The sequence below is a fragment of the Macadamia integrifolia genome, chromosome 2 (genome assembly GCF_013358625.1).
Source record: "Macadamia integrifolia cultivar HAES 741 chromosome 2, SCU_Mint_v3, whole genome shotgun sequence".
Lineage (NCBI taxonomy): Eukaryota > Viridiplantae > Streptophyta > Magnoliopsida > Proteales > Proteaceae > Macadamia > Macadamia integrifolia.
The window spans coordinates 15,277,046-15,298,446 of NC_056558.1; the positions used below are offsets into that span (position 1 = coordinate 15,277,046).

Here is a 21,401-nt window from a genome sequence, read left to right on the forward strand (position 1 = left end):
TTTTTTTGGTAGATAAGTGTCTCATGAAAAAAATCCATTGATCAAGTAAAAAACTACCATGTAAAACCAAGGTCTGAATGGACATTGATTTTTGCCATAAACAAAATAGATTAGCTTGAATTTTGGAAGTTAGGACTTCTGTTACAATTTTGGAAGAAAATGATGACACAAACTGGAGAGCTGAAAAAGGAAACCTGGTTCAGAAGTTTATCAGTATTAGGATTTTATTAGAAAAAAAAAGAACCTAGTGCACAAGGCTCCCACTCCTGCAGGGACTGGGGAGGGCAAATGTACTCAGACTTACCCTGCTTCGTAGGAGACGCCTTTCCCAAGTTTTGAACGTGTGGCCAACACGTTGCAATGGGCAAGAAATTTCCTAGCAGCACAACCGTATTCTTCAACCTAAAAGCATTCCAGCATCCAGAATGATGAACAATCTATTTCTGCATCCATTGGTCAAAACATGATTAATATACTCTACACAGTGTACAAAAATATCTACTCCAATACATTTCCTGTCACATGGCACGTTAGATGTGGCTGAAATTTTGTGGATAAGGAAGCCCAAGGTTTCCGGCTCACATGTCAAGTTTCTGCCCAGATAGACTTGGTGAAGTGGCAAATTCATGGGAGATTGGGAGGGGTCAATGCCAATACAATGAAGGGCTGAAAAATACATGGAAGAAATTTGATTAAATTTGAGTTAATTTTTTTTTTACAACTGGTCTACTTCATTCTACCCCTTATCCGAAACTACACCTTGAGCTAATGATGGATACACTACAGAACAGCATCTCCTGGTACAGCAATCTTAATATTGATAAAAATGGCTTTGCCTCCATGACGCACTGTTTGGTTCACCCTAAAAACAAAGACATGGTTCCTGATCCTACCACTCTGCCTCCACTTACCTTCTGCAAATTCTACTTCAATTATATGCTTCATCCCAAAAACACCCCAGACAACAAGGAACAGAGGAGTCCAACTTCAGCATCCTCTCTCCAACTCTCAACCTCAAAGAAATCCCATAAGCACAAATACGTGACCCCTAAACTGAAGGCACTTGGCTCAATGAGGCGCTGTTTCTATGATCTCCATTCTGATGTGAGTTAAACAGCCCAACCAATCGTGCCACTATACAAGCATAACAATGAATCCAGGGAATTATTTTTATTTTTGCTCTATGGAGCTGAAATTCCCCATTGTTTGCAACCAATATACCCCAGATAGAGTAATTCAGTCGGCTACGGTACCACACTTAAGTAGTTCAAATAAATTCTGGTGCTTCAGACCTGAATCTACTTCAAGTGAAACACATAATCATGGCATTGCATTCCAAATTACTCTCTGAAACGAATTTTAAGCAAAAATTTTCATTGTAGGATCAATTAACTCAGATTTGATTGACACTCTCAAGAGCAAGTGAGAATTTACTCAGATTCAGAATAAATAATCCCATCCTCTCCGGGAAAGAGGAACAAAGCAGAGCTAAAAATGCTACCAAGCATGAACCCTGTTGGCTTGAAGTTATCCATGAAGGTGAGCACAAACAGCCAGATATCTCCCTCAGCTGAATAATCAAATTACAAGCTCTTGAATCCAATATGTGCATCTCTTCAAAGAGGAAAAGTGAGTTCTCCAGTATGTCCCATTCGGAAAGAACTAGGGACAAAACACCACATGAAGCAAGGGCGCGAATCCAGCAAGCACTTGGCGGAGTAAAGCTGATATGAGCACCATTGCATGCTAGCACGCATTCATAATTTGAATTATCAAATCAGGACCATATGCCAGGAAGTTGAAGAGGAAGAGGGGGAGGGAGGGGAGCCATGTTAGCATAAATAGAGCAAAAAACAAGAGTCCAGAATGAACCATGACCCTTCAAGGTGTATAAAATAGACACATTGGGCAAAATTTCTTGCTCAGCTATCCACCCAACTGCGACCAGGATTCTTTCTGATTCTCCTATCTTGCATCGTCTTTCTAACATCTGCAGATTTCTCCCAATCCCCGGAAGTTGCATATAAGCTAGATAGTTGTACATAAGCACTTGAACCAACAGAATCAAGCATAATAATATACTGTGCCACCTTTCTCCCAAGAGCTTCATCTCCATGAGACATACATCCTCTCAACACCGATGACCACATGCTTGCATCTGCTTCAAATGGCATCTGGTTAATGAGATCCATGGCTTCCTTAAGGAAGCCTGCACGGGCAAACAGGTCAATCATGCATGAGTAGTGCTCAATCCCTGGCTCAATTTGATGTTCCCATTTCATTGAATAAAACCATCTCTTTCCCTCCTCGACTAGTCCACAGTGGTCACAGGCAGACAACACACCTGTGAAGGTAATGTCATTAGGACGAACACCAGCATGGCTCATCTCATCAAATAACTTCAATGCTTCAATCCCATAACCATTTGTAGCATAACCAACTAACATTGAGTTCCAAGGCACCTCATCAAATTTTTTCATTTCTTCGAACAGTTTTCTTCCATCTTTAACGTTACCACACTTGCAATAGAGATCAATGAGGGAGGTGGAGATGATCTGATCAGACTCAAGGCCGGTGATAGCACCTCGAGCAAAGATCTGCTCCCCAAGGCCTAGAGAACAAATGCTAGCACAAGCACTGATTGCACTGGCCAGGCTAACCTCGTCCATCCTTAAATCTAGCCTATGCATCTCACAGAAAAGTTCAAGAGCCTCAACAGCACAGCCATTTTGACTATAGCCCACAATCATAGAATTCCAGGAGATCAAGCTCCTAACAGGCATTGTCTCAAAGACCCATCTTGCATCTTCAATTCTTCCACAACTGAAGTATAAAGTGATGATAGAATTGAGCAACACCGTGTCATAATTTTTTAGCTCGCCAAAGAATTTGCAAGCATCATTTGGTCTTCCACACTTGGAGTACATGTCAACAAGAACACTAGAAACAATAATATCATGAATAACCCCGACTTTGTAACAATAAGCATGCATTTGCTTACCCTTGGTAAGATTTCCCATGCTAATGCAAGCACTCAAAACACTGGCCAGAGTAGAGGGGTCTGCTTGAATTCCATCTTTCTGCATCCTAATGAAGAGATTTAATGCTTCCCCTACTTCATTATTGGCAACATATCCAGCGATCATGGAGTTCCACACCACAACACATTGGCTACTTATTCTATCAAAAATTCTTCTAGCATCAGACAATCTACCACAATTTGCATATCCAGTGATCAATGCTGATACAGAGAAGTCATCGGATTCCGGCATCAAATCCAAAATGTGACTCGCACTATCCAAATCCCCACATTTACCATACATGTTTACAAGGGAACTCCCAAGTACCAGATCAAACTTCACGTCAGTGACAATAATACGAGTATGGATTTGCTTACCCCAATCAAGGGCTGCCACATTGGCACATGCACCAATAACTGTCGCAAGAACAAAGTTATCAGTCTGTGACGTTTCACTGGGCTCTGAAGACAAATCCTTAAAGAGCCTCAGAGCTTGTTCTGGATATCCATGGCGTACGTACCCATGAATTATTGAATTCCATGCAACTCCATTTTTGACAGGCATTTCATTGAACAGTCTTCCAGCTGTATCAAGGTCACCCGATTTCACTAGACTCGAGATTACTGCAATCCATGAGAAATCGTTCTTGTGGGGCATGGAATAAAACAACCCCAGTGAATCTTCCTTGCTTCCAGATTTCAGGTAGGCCTCTATCATAGTATTCCATGAAAAATGGTTTCTTTGTGGCATTTCATCAAACAACAAACGTGCATCAGACAAGTCACCCCACCTTGTATACAACTGCAACAGATAGTTGCCAATGAATGTCAGAGAATTCAGTACACCCATTTTGAGCAGATGAACATGGAGCTGCTTCCCTTGCTGGATCGAACGGTTAATGTTGCAGGATCGCAACAGATTAACGTAGGAATGGAGATCACGCTCCATTTTGGACAATCATGAATCAAGTGAGTCTCTCAATCTCTAACCGAATTACCGAAACCAAATCCAACTGTTGAACACTAAAAATGATTGCTCGATACTGGCTTAAAAGCAACATTAGTGGGCCCCAGTGAGTTTGAGACACGTGATGAAATTATATAGTTAGCAGTCCTCTGGAGTTCTGGAAGTTGCTCTTTCCGCTTGAGTTGTCATGCCCAACGGTAGCTCCAAAGCCGTTGACCCTATACATCACTATGCATCTCTTATTGAAAGTTGCCTCACAACCAGACATCTGAAGCTTGGAAGATTCATCCATTGTCATCTAATCAAAACTGCTCTTAATCTCAATGTCTTCCTCGCTAACCGTATCATTCACATGTACTCGAAATTGGATTCTTTTGAAAGTGCTCATAATGCTTTTGATGAACTCCCTATCACGAACACGCATTCATGGAATACAATCATTTCAGCTTGTTGCCGATTTGGTCTTTTTGATAGAGCTCAGAAGTTGTTTGATGAAATGCCGGAACCAAACCTCGTTAGCTATAATTCGATTATTTCAGGGTTTAGCCATCATGGGTTTCACAAACAAGCGATTGATGTCTTCAAGAGGATGCAGAAACAGTATAATTCTCTGTTGATTGATAAGTTCACAGTGGTCAGTATGGTGAGTACTTGTGCTAACTTGGGAACACTAGAACTCTTGCGTCAGGTCCATGGAGCATTGGCTGTGATTGGCATAGAAATAAATCTTATAATGTACAATGTTTTAATTGATGCATATGGAAAGTGTGGTGACCCTGATGCTTCATATAAAGTCTTCAGTCAAATGGAAGAAAGGGATGTTGTGTCATGGACTTCAATGGTTGTTGCTTATGTACGGGCATCACAATTGGAAAATGCTTATTTGGTATTTAATCAGATGCCAGTCAAGAATGCCATCTCCTGGACTGCTCTAATCACAGGACTTGCACAGAATGGTTGGGGAGTTGAGGCATTGGATTTATTTGTGCAGATGCAGGAAGAGGGTATCCCACCTAGTGCATTCACTTTTGTTGGTTTATTAAGTGCTTGTGCAGATCTAGCTCTCATTGAACGTGGAAAACAGCTTCATGGCTGCATTACCAGAAATGGTGATAGAAGTGATCTGTTCAATGTGTTTATATTTAATGCTTTGATTGACATGTATGCCAAGTGTGGTGACATGAAATCAGGTAAAAGGTTGTTTGAGAAAATCCCTGAGAAGGATATCATCTCTTGGAACTCAATGATAACTGGATTTGCTCAGAATGGCTATGGGGAGGAATCACTCATGGCATTCAATAAGATGACAGAGGAAGGTGTAACCCCAAATCATGTAACATTTCTTGGTGTGTTAACTGCCTGTAGTCATACAGGTTTAGTATCCAAAGGAAGACATTTCTTAGAGTTAATGGAAAAGGACTTTGGTGTATGCCCAAGGTCAGACCACTATGCAATCCTGATTGACATGCTGGGAAGAATGAACAGACTTGAGGAGGCAGTGGAGCTGATCAATAATGCACCTCATGGACCGGATCGCATCGGGATGTGGGGTGCACTACTGGGTGGCTGTCGGGTCCATGGAAACTTGGATCTTGCAAGAAGGGCTGCAGAAGCTTTGTTTGAACTAGAACCTTGGAATGCTGCAAGATATGTTATGTTATCAAACATTTATGCTGCTGCAAAGAGATGGGATGATTCCCGTAGAGTGAGGACACTCATGAAGGAGAGGCGTTTGAAAAAGGATGTAGCTTATAGTATTATTGAAGTGAGAAATGCAAGACATTGGTTTGTGGCAGAAGACAAGTCCCATTGTCAAACAGACGGAATATATGAAGTTATCGATATCCTAGCGGACCAGATGAAGGAAGCAGGTTTTCTACCCTATCCCTATGATGGTCACTTGTTCATTCTTGATGAAGATGATGGATTGTTATCTCAAGTATGCAATGAATAAAGTCTCCTGTTCTTCTTTTCAATTAATATTTAAGGTACACTGTTTGATAATAGAAGGATGAAATTCCTCATTGTTTTTATTTCATTGTTTTGTGCGTCTGTGTTTGCTTCGCCTTTTTTTTCCCCCCTTTATTATATTGTTTATGTTCTCCGAATATAAGGTGTAGGGAATGCCTCCTCACATGGATTTTTTTATTAATTCTTCTGAGGAATGAGAAAATACAATAAAGAAAAAGTGGATGTGAGTAGGCATAACCTACGCCTCATGTTCAGAGAGATTTTCCCCAAGAATACATCAACCATTCCATTTCCTACGTAGTCCCATGGAGTGTAATGCCCTCAACCATCAAGCACTGTAATTAACTTCACCAGACAGCATGAAAGAACTTAAAACTTCTCTTCTTTGTTGAGAAATAATAGGTACATTGTAGAAAAAAGTATGTAGGCATTAGAGAATTGACAATTATATAGGAGATGTTGAGAATACTTCGTGAAACTATCAAAGTCAGTAACAACTTTTGACTCCAAAAGGCAAATGAAATTTTACAGGGGTTTTGGCCTATACAGCAGAGGTGGAAGGTATATCCAGCTGACTTCAGTCACCCTTCAAATTAAGAATGCTCAGCTCCCTGATGACAAGGAAATAAAATGCTTCAACTTTCAAGAAACCCAAATCCTCTTCAGAGGATCTCTAGATTCAGCTTCAATAGAACATGCATGCAGCAATTTGCTTGTTGCAGATTCATTATGTCAAAAACCAAGCATCACTTTTTGCGTGGCAAGCTTGCTAGTTAAAGCTTTTCCTCTTTGTTCTCAGCATCCCGTTCAATGACCACTACTCATTTTTGCATGAGACAAGGACAGATCTCTAACCAAATACAGCTTCGAGCCACAAGTATAAAATGCCTTGTCATCTCAATGTCCCCTCTTTCAGATTATGTGGTTGAGTTTGTAGTCCCCTTTGTGAAGTGAGAATCAGATTCTCTTTTCATGAAGATCTTCATGAGCGAAGATTAACTGTAGCTTCTGCATTATTGCATAGAGAAATTCCAAATCAAACAAGAGTCTCATGAGAGAAATCAATGATTAATAAGATTCCTGTGCTTCTGCATTTAATGATCACAACTTGCCCAAATCAGGTTCAGACAAGGTCTCAAACCGAAATGGAGTTAGGGGTTTGAATTCATTAAGGTGTTGTGCAGCCCATTCTCCCAACCTGGAATGCTCATGTTCTCTACAAGCATCGAAGATTCTAGTCAACATTTCTACAGTAGGATCAAATGGCATTCTCTTAATAAAATCCTCAAGCTCATCAATGACACCATACCTAGAAAAGAGCTCAATCATGCATTCATAATGCTCTAACCTAGGTATGATACAGAACATATCACTCATTGAATTGAAATACTGCCTACCATGATCAACAAATCCTTCACCAATACAAGCAAGTAAAATCCCTTGAAAAGTGACATGATCAGCTTTAATTCCTTCCTTCTGCATCAACCCAAACAATTCAAGAACATCTGCACCTCTTCCATTGTGAGCACACCCCAAAAGCATGGAGTTCCACAAGATCACATCCCGTGAAACTGCCTCTTTAAAAACCTTGAGGGCATATTCAAGACATCGGCATTTAGAGTACATGTCAACCAAAGCTCCTCTAATAACAAGATCTATCTCATAACCATTCCTGATCATGTACCCATGGATTTGCTTCCCTTGTTTAAGTGTAAAGATATTTGCACAAGCTGCTAAGAGGGTTCCGAATGTGAACTCACTTGGTGTTGTCTCCCATAGCATCTCCCGAAAAATTTCCATAGCTTCTTCACTCTGATGATGACGAGCATAGCTACTGATTAAAGCATTCCAAGAAACTCTATCACGCAAACGACCCATCTCAAAGAACCAAGCTCTAGAATACCTAAAGCTCCGACACTTCCCATACATGTCAAGGAGTCCATTGCTAACGAATTGATCAGAGAACCACCCATGCCTATAGACAAACCCATGAACCTGCTTCCCTAATTCAACATCTGAACTCCCAGCACACACATTAAGGATCAAACTAAGTGTCACGTGGTCAATATCTTTGGTGGTTTTGCGCATCCAGAAGACAAAATCCAAGGCTTCCTCCCACAGAAGAAACTTTACATACCCTGCCAACATTGCATTCCAGGAGACTACACTCCTTTCAGGCATCTTATTAAAGAGCTCCCTTGCCTCTGCAGTCCTCCCACTTGTTGCATAGCCTGACATGATTGAAGTCCAAGAAATCATATTTTTCAAACCAGGTTGATCAAAAAGCCTACGAGCATCCTCCAGACCTCCACATTTTGCGTACATATTAATAAGCGAGTTTGTAACTACAGTATCCTCTTCAAAACCAACCTTAATTACAACATCATGGATTTGATACCCCTCATTGAGTGCAGATATACTTGAACAAGCAATAAGAGCATTAGAGAATGTAAAATTCAACTGCCTAACATTTGCCTCGACCATTTTGAAAAACATAGCTATTGCTTCCCTTTCATCACCCATCTCGAGATATCTCCTAACAATCACATTCCAAGAAACAGAATTCGGGTTGGGGATCTCATCAAACATTCTACGCGCATCACCAATAATCCGGCATTTCCCATAAACATCAACCAATGAACTGCCCAAAATCACATTCCAGCAAAGGCCATATTTTACAATAAGCCCATGCACTTGCCTGGAAAGAAACAAAGATAAAATCACAGAACAGGACCCAAGAACACTAGCAAAGGTGATCTCGTTAGCTACAACTCCCAACTTATTCATACGGGAGAACATTCCTACTGCTTTCTCAGCAAAGTCACCTTGTGAAAACGCGGTGATAATCGCATTCCATGAGCCACCATCTCTTTGAGGCATTTCTTCGAACAATTCCCTTGCATCCTCCAAACAACCACATTTCCCATAAGCTTCAATAGCTCGGTTGAGAAGAAAGATTGGTGGCTGGGGATGGAAAGTTACAAGATGGGATTCAACCTTTCGGGCTTCAACAATTGCAGGTGTGGATGAACATATTTTGAACAGACGGGCGTAAATATAAAAAGGGACGGGTACAGGGGAAGCAAAGAGGACGGAGACGGCTTTTTTTAGGCTACCAGATTTGAGGTGAGCTTTAATGGAATTGGTAATGGCAATAGAGTTAGTGGGTGGTGTTTTGGTTCTTTGGGTATTCTTCTGAAGGAGACGATTAAGTACGGAGGCTGCATTAACACCCATGTAAGCATGGAGAGCGGGATGTGTTCGATTCAAATCTACAGGTGGATTTGTGTTTTAAAACTCGGAAAATCGTCTCCACTGGGTGACCGAACAATCAGAGTGAGTCTCCGATTCAGCACAGTAGACACTTTTGGTTTTCTTTTAATTGAGAAATAGATCACTGGAGTCTATCCAAAGTATTTGTCAAAAAGAAGAGGTTGGGGCGTTTGGCACGCTGCTGCTAGTTTTCCTGGAGTTAATACCTAATATCTTGGGTATGGCAGGTTTATTTATTTATTTTTTTTCTCTAGAGAGAGAGAGAATATGGCATGATAATTTTATGCACTTTTATGTCTAGGCGTCGGGATCACATGATCAAGCAGAATTCTTTTTCTCATGTTAAATATGAAAAAAAGAATGTTACAAGTAGGGGTGTCAACGGTCCGGGTTGGTGCGGTTTCGGTCCGGTTCCACCGGTTTCGGTGTGAGTTTGGAAGTGACCGAAACCGACCCATTAAGGATTTATCGGTTTCGGTCCGGTCTCGGCTTCGGTGCGGTTTGGGTTCGGGTTGGTACCGGTTTGGATTTATTAGGTTCATTTCGGTTTGGATCGGTTTTTTAAACCGGTATGGAGCCATTAGGAAACAACCAAATGATGAATTGTTGAACTTCGGTTTCTTAAATCGATTTGTAACCGGGTTGGTTTTGATTTTTGGTCTAGTTTGGATTCGATTTTCCATACAAATGTATACAAAACTATTCAAATTTTGATTTTTTTAATGAATTTTGGAGTGTTTCGGTTTCTTACCGGTTTGGTTTCGGTTTCGGTCCGGGTTTTGAGCCGGTTTCGGGTTCGTCCGGTTTTCGGTGCGGTTCGGTTTGGTTTTGGGGTTACAATACTCGAAACCGAACCGAACCAATAAGGCTTCGGTTCGGTTCGGTCCGGGTTGTTATCGGTTCGGTCCGGCCGATTTTACCGGTTCGATTTAGGAATTGACACCCCTAGTTACAAGGCATTGGATCTACTGCTCATACGATCATCTAGTTGTACAAGTGAACATCCAACATCTGTTCCTTTTGTTTCCAAATATACCTTTCACTCATGTATTGACAGAAAAATGGACAAATGTTGGATGTTCACCCATACGACTAGGTGATCGTGCAACCAATGGATCTATTCTTTGTAGTGTATGCCAGTATCTCTTTGTGTCTATCTCTTTGTTCTCTCCTATTAAATGATGTATCTAACCCTTATTGTGGGAGGAGAGAGAGAGAGAGAAAGACAATAATAGGTACAAGGAGACATTATCATAGGATATAGCCGAATAGGGAACTCAATCCCAATAACTATTTGTGCAATTAGGGGAAAGGATATAGCTTGACCATCAAGAAAACTATTATGATTACCCACACATCAAGGGCTAACCTATTTTATTTCCAGTCCTAAATCCTAGTTTTCTTTTCAAATACTTTTAAGAGCTTTCTTTTTCCATGCGAAAACACAGGAGAAGTCATCCCAACCCATAAATGTTTCTTCTTTGTTCCTTCACGGCGTTGAGACTATGAAAGGCCATAGAAATAGATTAAAGTCCAAATCTTCCTCTCTGCTGGTCCTGCTCCCTTGAACACTCAGTTTCAGAATTCCAAAATTTAAAGGAAAAACTTGCTTTGATGTTGAAGATTTAAAATTAGATTCACAAGATTATTTCAATTCCGATAAGAATTCAAAGAGAAAAAAAAAATAATGTAGCAAAGATTTGATCAATTGTGCAAAGTTTTGAGCTCTTAACTTGGATAACTACTTGAGAAGAACATGGGCATTGTGCAATTGAACTATAAGCTACCAAATTGGAAACCCGAACCAACTTTCTATTGAGCCGGCTTCAGTTTGGGTTATTGTAGAACTGGCTGAAAATTAAACTGCGTTAGACCAATTGAAAACCATACCAACCTTGAAAATCAGAATGAAATTGATATAAAACCAATACTAACCCGAAAACCATTAAAAACACGTTATTTTTCATAATCATGTGTGTATATATATACATGATAAACTAAACGCTAAGCAAACGGAACCCGATATCAAACCAGTAACAGCATGATAAGAGAGAGAGAAAACAGAACCTTCCCTCATCAAGCGCTTCGGTTTCACAAATTCTCAGCCCAAAACTGATTAAACCCAATCAAGATCGGATCAAACCGAACCAACCGATTGGCATCCCTATTCCAACTGTTGATAGCTCCATTTGGCTTTCTTTGTTGTAACAGTTCCTTTCATTTTTAGAGTCAAAATAAAACAGATGCCATGAATAACGAAACACTGTCGGTGGGTGGATGGAAGGATCAATTGACCCAGTCAGTAATTCACCTTAACTGATACGGGCCAATGGGGTGGGGGTGGGGGCGGGGGTGGGAGATGCATTTCCAAAGGTTGGTCCAAAGCAATAGAAGTCATTAAGTGATCAGAGGAATCAAGGAACTTGAAAAACTCTTACATTCAAAAAGGAAATGAACTATTAGGAGCTTGATTGAATTAAAATTTGAATTTTTGGCTTCTTTAAGAAAACCCTTTTGATTTTTGGGTCGTTGTTGGAGTTTTTATTTTATTTTATTATTTATTTATTTTTTGTTCATTATTGGAGTCATAATTGTTGAATTTTAGAGAATCATAAACAGATTTGAGTTATTCATTTTCATGATGGCCTTTTCTATCTAGATTGTTTGTTCCTGTTTATGAGTTAGGGGAGTACATGATACTGGCTAGAGTATTAAAACATATGCATGAATATACACGGAAGGCATGCCAATACACGGGTCCATGAGGATATTTGATACGTGACTATCTAGACTATGCTCTTTCTATACAACAGTTGGAATGGCCATATCATCTATTCACTTGACAAAATGATTTGACTAATATGATCGTGTGAGGTTTAGTATAATCATTAAATTTACAACTTAATTTTTTCTCTTTTTTTAATGTTCAAAAGAATTGTTTAATGTAATTCTATTCATAAATATTTCTAGAAGGATTATCAATATAAGAAAAGAAACGTGCCCCACATGTATGAGTAATCAAATGGTATGGGATTTATTAATTTATTTATGGGCATGGGAGGGGATATGTTAGTTTATAAGTCTCCGTAAACAAGTCTTCGATTTGAACATCTTTTCATTGCACTTGTGTCACATGATAATTCTAATTAGGCAAAAATAAATAAATAAATAAATAACACCTTCAAAATTTTTGCTTTTAATAATTACGCTTATGCACGATTAATTTTAAAAGGCCATACCTTTTTTATATACTTTTTGAAGTCAAATGGTCACAAAATAATTCCCCTCTCTCTCTTGCAAGGTTATAGGTATTGGAATTGGTTTCTTTATTGATCTTGGCCGATATTAATACAAAGTTGACATGAATTGGTTAGAATTGTGCAAGTATCAAATCGATATAGATATTATATTGGTATTGAATTCTGACCATATAAATATGTATCGACTATATACACAGGTTCACTGAATCTTAACACTTGATTATTGAATATGGTTGTGATAGCATATTAACCAGCCAACCAACTTTTTTTTTTTTTTTTTTGGTGGTGGGGTGAAAACAACCTATTATTGATCACTCCATGAAAAGTGGACCTGCATGTGAAAAAAATGGGTATTTTGACCAGTCCAAAATTCAGTATCAAAATAATTTACGAGTTCACATGAAAATAGTTAGAAGAAGGCAAAAACATGCATCAGAAGATAAATTGATACGAATTAAAGTTGGTTTATGGCAAGGTAATGAACCGTAAGGGGTATCCCTACTTCAGTCAACCAGATAGATTTTAGGCAATCTCTGAATCGAATCAAAATCAGTTAATGCTAACAGAAATCATTCTATTTCAATTCCAATTTTGTCTAATTTCAAACTCTTCTTTTAAATTGTCTCAGAATGCACTTCGTTTTTTTTTTTTTTGCCATTTTTTTTCTTTTTTATGCTAAGTAAAATAGTAGAAAATTTATGAAACTATATCTTATAGTAAGATCTATAAAAATCTTTGGTTTTTGTTACTAATTCCATTTTCTAGGGTAGTTGATTCTATGAATTCCTAGCTGGTTTCAGCTGATTCAAATTTAATTTGACTCGATATCAGTGGAGGCCAATCTATTGTCCAATTCAAGGATTTTAAATCTTGTATGTAAGCTAACATATAATGATTCTGGTTTTGAATCCTATTAAAGAAAAATCTGCTCAAACCCTCTTCTAAGTCAGCCTTCTTAAATCAATCTCTACATCAATCAATATAATAATAAATAAGAATATTTCAGGGTACTTTATAAATAAACTTGGGGCTCAACTAAAATTCTATATTTAGCATAATGACATTTAGGTAGATTTTCTTTAGTAAAGTTCAAGACATTTTGGTAGATGATAGTCTTTTAAGATGACTAATGACCACTACTAACTTATTAATTTGAAATTATTTCAAGATGCTTCATATATTATTATTTATTGAATAAATATTAATGTTACTTTTTTTATTAAATAATCTAAGGATGTACAAATGTATTGTCATAGTTTTTTGAATCTTTACACATGTTATTTTTACCCAAAAAAAAAAAGTATATATATATATATATTACAATTTTATTTGTTAGATGTGATTAAAGCAACAAAATTAATGAGTGACTTATAGTTTCTTATGTTGCCTTTTTTTTTTTCTTTTGGGGGGTGGGGTGTGGTGGGGTTAAACTCTGGCCCATATAAGAAGGCTTTCTATGTGTTCAAAAACTATAAGGCATCTTCAAATACAGCAAGTTCTATGAACATGGAGACCCTAAGGACCTATTTTAATACATCAAGTTTCATTATGAATAAAGTTGATGACATAAAAAATAAAGGTATAAAATCAAGGATTATCAAAAGAATGTAAATCAATACAAAGATGCATGGATATACATGAGGGGTATTTGGTTGAATTAAGGTAAAAAATTTGGCATATAACTAATCTAGACTATCACCTCTTTGTATAGTGGTCCAAATTAGCATATCATATTTTCAAGTGGCACAATGGCGGGTTGTGTGAAATTGAGCTACACAAAAGTTATTTTCCACAATTGATCAACATTTTTAGCAAGTCGCTAGAATTTACATCCAAAAAAAAATAAAAACCTAATTTACAAAATGAATAACTAAAAACAAAAGCTACATGACACTATAAACTTGGTTTGTTGATGAAGATTTTAAATTGAATTCAAAAGATTACTAAAATTCCATTAAGAATTCAAAGTAGAGAAAAATGGAGTAATTAAACAGTTGAGCACTTTGTACTGAGTTATTTTGTAGTCTTTGTTGGATAATGACTTGACAAGAACATGGGCATGGTACCATTGATCTATCAGCCATCAAATTGGACTACCAACAAAGAAACAGCCATAACATAAGGCTACACACCTGGACCTGTGCATTGACGTAATTAATTGCTGATAGCTCCCACTATTGGCCCTTGTCTCAGTTTCTTTTAAATTTAAGAGAAACCTGACTTATGGATCATACTTTCCCAACTTTGGGGATAGAGTGCACCATCACTGGAGTCTGGTCGTGGTATATTTTCCCAATTTTTTGGAACATCTATTTGAAATTCAAAAGTGTGTCATATTTGTATAAATGCAATAGTAGTAACCCTGTAATGGAGTTTATGGTGAATATTACTTGCAGGTCTTGTTTAGGTACTAGTTCTGCCCAAATTAACTATCAAGATGTAAATCTCACTAAAAAAAAAGCCAGATATCAAGAGATAATAGACTAAACAGTAAATAGTATCAGATCATAATTGGTGGAATTAACTGGTTTAAATTGGAATCAATCAAACCTAATTCTGATTCTTATTGATTCTCAAACATTTCTATTGAATCAGTAATGATTGAACTTAGATCTTTATCTTTATTTTTATTTTTTTTACTATTTTTGTAACTTATAAAATAACTAAAAAAAAAAAAAATCAATGAAACTTATATCTTGTAGCAGGATTTACAAGAATTTTGAATAAAAACTCAAAAAACCAAAAAAAATGTTGGCAACGGAATGCTACCTCCTAATGCAAGTACACATCAGCAGGAGTGGCCAATGAGAAAGAGAACACAAGCATCTTGAGTGCGAGGCAGTGTAATCTTTTCGTACGTGTTGTGTCTTGGTCCAAATACACGCTAGAAGGTGGCATTAATTTATTTCTTCTTTCATATTCTATTTTGTAAGATTTTAGTAATTCCTTCCATTTCTAATCAATGGAGGTCAATCTTATGTACAATTTCAAGTTTTTAAACCTTGAAAGATCCGTCCAACATGTAACCACATGTCTTCTTTCTACTTTTTTTCGCTGGGGGGTGTGGGGGAGATTTTGGTGTAATAGGACTTTAGGGCCTCAACTTGGATGATGAGCATCACCTAACTGACCTGATGTATCAAACTTCGACCGGGTGATTTTCTTTCAATCCCTACAATCGATTAGGTTTTCTTTTCCTTTCTCTTTTTACTTTTAGGAGTAGGGCCTCAAGTTGGATGATGAACATCACCTAACTAACTTGATATATCAAACATCGATCGGTGATTTTTTTTCAGTCCTTGTAATCGATTGGGTTTTCTTTTCCTTTCTCTTTTTATTTTTAGGAGTTTATAGGTGGGTGCATTTATAACTGGAACTCCAAAAGTGAAGCAATGCCCAATTAAAAGAAAGCAATAGATTTTTTTCTTGTAAAAAGATGAAGCAATGGACAAGGCTTAATCTTGTGTGGAAAGCCTTTATTGATTTAAGGGGCCTACAATCGATAATAACTATTAAAGGAAAGAGATTCCTGTCATGCTGCATGGTGTTTACACTCCGCCATAAGAATAGGCAAAATGACTGAATGTCCCATCACCACATGAATTATGAAAATTTTGTCCCTATTAATGCTGTCACGCACACCATCATGGACCTCCCATGCTGATGTAAGACGGTGATCCCCGTCTAAATTGTTATTGGAGCAAGTCACAAACTTTGTGTATATATCAAATGACAAACCCATCCATATCTAAAGAATTGAAGACTGGAAATGCTCTTCACCCTAAGTATAGTTTATGTGAAAATTTGATTAAGGGTCAAAATGGGCCCTAATTAGCGATACCAAAAATTTTAGAGAAACCCCACAAATGGATCTGAAAGTATTGGGAGTTAGCCTAAATGGATGGGGTTATGGATTACCTCAATACATAAGGCAATTACATATAAGCTATGAATCTTGTAGGTCAGTTTAACAGAATCAAGGTTTTTCTGTAGTGCAAATCCAAGAGTTGGAAGTCCTCAGACACGAAGCCCAAGATGCTCCTAACCCTTGGATCTACGTGCTATAAAATATTCGTATCCCTATCTAACCTGATATTAACAAGAAAAAAAATCTGAGTTATTGCAAAAGGAGCCGGATGAGACCCAAGGGCTTTAGAAATTTGCGAAAGCAAACTCTAAATGTCATTAATTTCTATAGATCATTTGTGGTTGGGATCCCACTCTTCTCTTAGTGGTGATCGTCCAAGTATTGTCCATAGCTACTTGGGCGATCACACGTATCCAAGCGGTGATCCAACAATTGTGCTTCTGCTGATTGGAACAGAGACATCGTATTCAAGAGGAGAAAGAGGCACCAGAGCAATTGAATCATTACTTAGACACGTGTTGATCATCCAGAGAGCTATGGATAAGACCTACACAATCACTGCTAAGGAGAGGAACTGATTCCTTATGATTTTGTGTAGTACCCACGTGTGGCACTATTTTTCACTTGGTGGGGACCATTTGTGGTTGTGTGTAATACCCACGTGTGAATACAATGTTTTAACAAATTTTAAAGGAAATAGTTTATTTTGACAATAAGTTGAACCAAACATAAAATAGGGAAAAACTACATCAATCCAGCTCTAGCACACCTTTCTCTTCTTCCCTCTATAATGGGAAGGTTCTATGAATTTATAATGTTTTCTATGATCTCTTATAATAAAAGAAATTTTATTTATTTTCAAAGAAGAGAATAAAATAATAAAAACTCTTATATGAGAAGACGTAAAAAACGGCATAGCCCATAGGTTATAGACATTTTTTTCTATATTTATATGTATGTATATATGTGATTTATTAATTACATTTTGGGATTTGTAGTCCATACCAACATCAAGATGGAGGGTTTCCTAAGAAAGTTATCACAAAGAGGTATAAACCCCTCAAGTGCCATGATAAATTGTTTGCTCCATCTGATTATAAGGACAATAAATAAGAAGAAAGAAAGTAAAATTAAATCAGAAGTAATTGTGTTATTGACTCCAAATCCTTTTTTTAATTTTTATTTTATAACTAAATATCTTGGATTTAGAAAATAAATGTAAAAATTATATTTAAAAAATATTAATTACCAAATCTAAAAGTTTTAAGTAAATTATACAATCATGTCTTTTTTAAGTCAATCTCTTGACTCTTCACTTCCTTTTTACTTGCAAACACCCAGATTGAGTCGTAGGGTATTAGAGATGATAAGGCGTGTCAACATTTTGTTTGAACCATCCTTCTAATCCATCTGACTCACAATCAATTTTGTTTGTGCACGAATCAAGAATTGTCCTAAATCTAATTCTAAAGAATTAAATCTTATATAAATTAAAACCCATATAATCTCCAAAATTGCTATGGTTGATGAATAAAGGATGACAAGTCGCAGTGGGCACATGATTCAGATGATCCAGCCTTCTCATATAAATATGTCAACCAACCAAAAGGGACAAATGCTATAAACAAATTGAAAAAAATGGAAAGGCTTTCTCATTATGGGAATAGATATACAGTCCACACCAATAGGTGTTTTGAAAAAGATTTCACCAATATGAAACTTAAAAAAATACAAAAAATATAAATTCTTTTATTAATAAAAAAAGGAAAAGAAAAAAGAACTATGCGATTTGGCATAGGAAACGTTCAGACATAATTGATGCAAAATGACTATGCTACCCTCACCCCTGTATGCACTGAAGATGCTCTTGTTTGTATTGTCATTGGCTTGTTTGTCTAGAGTATTGTCAGATATAGTAGATGAAAAATAACTGTGTTACCCCCACCCTTGTGTGTGCTGAAGTTGTTCTCATCTATTTCATCATTTGCCTACGTGTCTTACGTTTTCTATGCCAGACCGACAATGTTCTTTCGTTGAAAAAAAATATTCCCATATATATATATATAATTTATTATCTGGGAGTTCAATGTAGCTGTCATGTGCAGGCTCAAAAATTGTTAAGCATGCCTTCAACAACTTGAACTCTTAAGCCTGAATTATTTATCATTATTATTAGGTAACAGAGTGGATTTCATGAATAAAGGACACGGCAGTCTTTCTGAAGCAACAAAGGAGGAGACAAGGAGTGCATGGAAAGACAAAATGAAAATTTGAAGGGATACCCATCTAGAAGCCCTTGACTTTATGACTCTCACAAGCCACCCATCACCAAAAATGACTTTGTGGACTTGAGGGCTGGGGTCCAACAGGCCAATAGGTCGGTGAAGATAATGCATCCATACCCACCCTTCTCCTCCTCAAACTAACAATTAGTTCTTCCATTCTCCCTTCCGTAGCCGTCTCAACCATGCCTGAACTCCGACGTGGGTTCTCTGGAAACTATGGTTATTCATCAGATTCCGGCATCCGGGCTCTGAGAACAGCTCAAAACTACCGGAATTATGGGTATTCTGATGGTGGTGGTATTGAATTTAGACCAATCACAGAAGGAGAAGATGAGTCTGGACCACCATCACCAACACTATGGAGCTCAAGCCCATCAAGAATTCCTGAAGCAGAGGCTTCACTTCTACACCACAGCAGCCTTTCTCCGGCATCTCGAAAGAATGCGATCGCCAAAGGCAGAAAGGAGATCATGGAGATGATTCGAAACGTACCTGAAACTTCTTATGATCTCTCCTTGAGAGATCTTGTGGAGAAGGCACATGTTCAGATTAGTACAGATAAGAAAAGTAATGATCCAAAGATGCAGAGTGAGAAGGGGAAAAGGAAGAAGAGTCAGGAAAGAAATAAGAGGCAGATGGGGAGAAGTGTAAGCATGGAAACTGAACCTGTCTTGCTTAAGATGTTCTTCCCAACTTCTTTGGGACTGAAAAAGAAGAGCTTGTCAATGGATACTGGTTCTAAAACCCCACCCAGATCTCCAAAGTTGGAGCGACAAGAGAAAAGTATAGATAAAGAGTGGTGGAAAAAAAGATACTCATTTGCAGGGGATAGTGATACGGTTGTAAAAAGTAGCAATAACATTGGAAGCATTGGTAGCAGTGGTAGCAGCAGCAGTGGAAGTAGCAGAAGAAGAAGGTATGTAACTGATTTCAGTTTTCTTCATAAGAACATCATGAATCAAAAACAGAGGATCAGGAATGATCTAATCCTAGTTCAATGAATTTTTCTATAGAGATATTAGGATCTAGATTTTAGGGAAAAGGAAAAGAAATTTTTGGTAAGAAACTTGATTTCCACTAGAACCCTTTTAGCATTCCCCCTTCTCTTTCCATAAGAAATTATTTCCCCTGTTTCTGAGTAAGATTTACTTCAAATTTGGGTCTCTATAGATTAAGGAAATTAAACTAAATTTTGCAAATTTGACATCATAGGATTTTGGTTCATTTATTCATTGGAGTAGGTTGTTATCAAGGTTGATAGAATGCATTTATACATTAATTGTCATATACACAGTTCTTAAACAGGTCTTCTCCGTGTGCAGCAAAATTGGTCGCTTAGCTGAATGCTGGTCTTGCTTCCAAAGCAAAGACAAAACCTTGTAACAGAAAGGCTCCCTCTTTTGAATGGGTCACCAACCAGAATGGTTTATGTAATTATCTTCCTAATAGTACTTACAACAGCAGATCAGAGGTCTTCACTTGTCACTGTTTCAGTTAGTTTTCTTTAATTATCTCAGCCTCCTTTTCCCACTATCTGGTGAGAGATGAGTGGTGGTTTGACCATTACAGATGATCTCGATTTACATCATAAGTATGGGTCAGCCTGCACAGTGGAGAGATCTTATAACCATCAAGGTCTGAAGAAAATGGAGAAACATAATTGGGGATCATGGAGCCTGAGATTACTCAAAATATTGCAACTGCTATTCCCTGTGAGAAGTCAAGACTCAAGAATTTCCAGGATTGGTCAACCTGATTTAAGTAGTACCAAGAAGGCTTGAAATTGAAAAGGAGTTCCCCGGAGCTGATGGGATCGACTAGTCAATCTGAATTTGTAGTTATCAATGGCATCTCACCACATTTTGATCTCTTTTTCTTCCTTCCATGGGAGCCTATCCTTCTGAATTTGTAATAATCAAGAAAATGTTCAGGGGAAGAAAATGTGGAAGCTTGTCTGTCTGCAACTATTTCTTGAAATCAGCCAAAGGGGAGACAGTTTTTAGGGACCACCACTACCATGGCCAGCTTCATATCCAAAAAAAAAGAAGAAGGATTAACTAGTGACATGTAATAGTACTTTAGTCTATACTTTTTCAGTATTATTGAATAAAATCAGCTTATAAAAGAGAGAAAAAGAATGGAACAAATCCAGGAGCTTATTTGATTCACTATGTATACCAGAGTCTTTTAGAGAAAGGTGATCACAACTTTGGGAAATCATCAACAAATAGACTATTACTTAAAGATTCTTAGCTAACCCAGAACTTGAGTCCACACCCCAGTTTTATTCAAATCCTTAAGGATCTGGAGAGGTGTCTCTAGTTTAGATTCCTGGTGAGATTAAGATTCAGCCAAATCAACATCAACACAGATGCTTTAAAGGGAAAACTGATACTGGGTACCTTCTTGTAAAGATGTGGACATTTTACTACTACTTTGTCTTTGTTCTCATGATTTACTCAAGCTGGAAAGTCTCACTTTTCAAAATTTAAGGATAAGTAGAACAAACAGAAAGTTCAATCTATAATCAATTCTCAAACTAATTTATTTAAGTCATGGTCCACTTTCCAGCTTTAAAACAATCTAGGAAATGAAACTCATGTATTCTCCAACTGATACAGTTTGGAGCTCGTTATCACAAATTTAAGAATGCCAAAACCTATCATAAACACATGCACTTTTTTCTTTCTTTTTTGATAGATGATAGAGACTTCATTGATGAAATATGGAGAAAGTTTTCCTTCACCCATAGAGGATG

The 21,401-nt window shown here is 37.5% G+C and overlaps 4 protein-coding genes across 4 annotated transcripts; 2 read left to right on the forward strand and 2 right to left on the reverse strand.

Moving 5' to 3' along the window:
- Positions 1-1,415: 1,415 nt before the first annotated feature.
- LOC122093780 (putative pentatricopeptide repeat-containing protein At1g77010, mitochondrial) lies at positions 1,416-4,102 on the reverse strand. The gene has a single exon (XM_042664261.1). The coding sequence runs from the start codon at positions 3,966-3,968 to the stop codon at positions 1,923-1,925; it is 2,046 nt and encodes a 681-aa protein (XP_042520195.1). The 5' UTR covers positions 3,969-4,102; the 3' UTR covers positions 1,416-1,922.
- Positions 4,027-6,024, forward strand: LOC122093787 (pentatricopeptide repeat-containing protein At2g22070-like). Its single transcript, XM_042664271.1, has one exon. It carries the CDS (start codon positions 4,174-4,176, stop codon positions 5,938-5,940), a length of 1,767 nt encoding a protein of 588 aa, XP_042520205.1. The 5' UTR covers positions 4,027-4,173; the 3' UTR covers positions 5,941-6,024.
- Positions 6,025-6,321: 297 nt separating this feature from the next.
- Positions 6,322-9,424, reverse strand: LOC122059088 (pentatricopeptide repeat-containing protein At3g26540). Its single transcript, XM_042621786.1, has one exon. The coding sequence runs from the start codon at positions 9,192-9,194 to the stop codon at positions 7,059-7,061; it is 2,136 nt and encodes a 711-aa protein (XP_042477720.1). The 5' UTR covers positions 9,195-9,424; the 3' UTR covers positions 6,322-7,058.
- A 9,332-nt stretch (positions 9,425-18,756) lies between these two features.
- Positions 18,757-20,788, forward strand: LOC122059749. The gene is made up of 2 exons (XM_042622782.1): positions 18,757-19,559; positions 19,966-20,788. The coding sequence occupies exons 1-2, from the start codon at positions 18,826-18,828 to the stop codon at positions 20,024-20,026; spliced, it is 795 nt and encodes a 264-aa protein (XP_042478716.1). The 5' UTR covers positions 18,757-18,825; the 3' UTR covers positions 20,027-20,788.
- The last annotated feature ends 613 nt before the right edge of the window (positions 20,789-21,401 follow it).

Coding starts and splice junctions, on each gene's coding strand:
- LOC122093780 (XM_042664261.1), bottom strand. CDS start 3,968: ATGGAGCGTGATCTCCATTCCTACGTTAATCTGTTGCGATCCTGCAAC.
- LOC122093787 (XM_042664271.1), top strand. CDS start 4,174: ATGCCCAACGGTAGCTCCAAAGCCGTTGACCCTATACATCACTATGCA.
- LOC122059088 (XM_042621786.1), bottom strand. CDS start 9,194: ATGGGTGTTAATGCAGCCTCCGTACTTAATCGTCTCCTTCAGAAGAAT.
- LOC122059749 (XM_042622782.1), top strand. CDS start 18,826: ATGCCTGAACTCCGACGTGGGTTCTCTGGAAACTATGGTTATTCATCA. Junction 19,560..19,965: donor GGAAGTAGCAGAAGAAGAAG/GTATGTAACTGA, acceptor CTCCGTGTGCAG/CAAAATTGGTCGCTTAGCTG.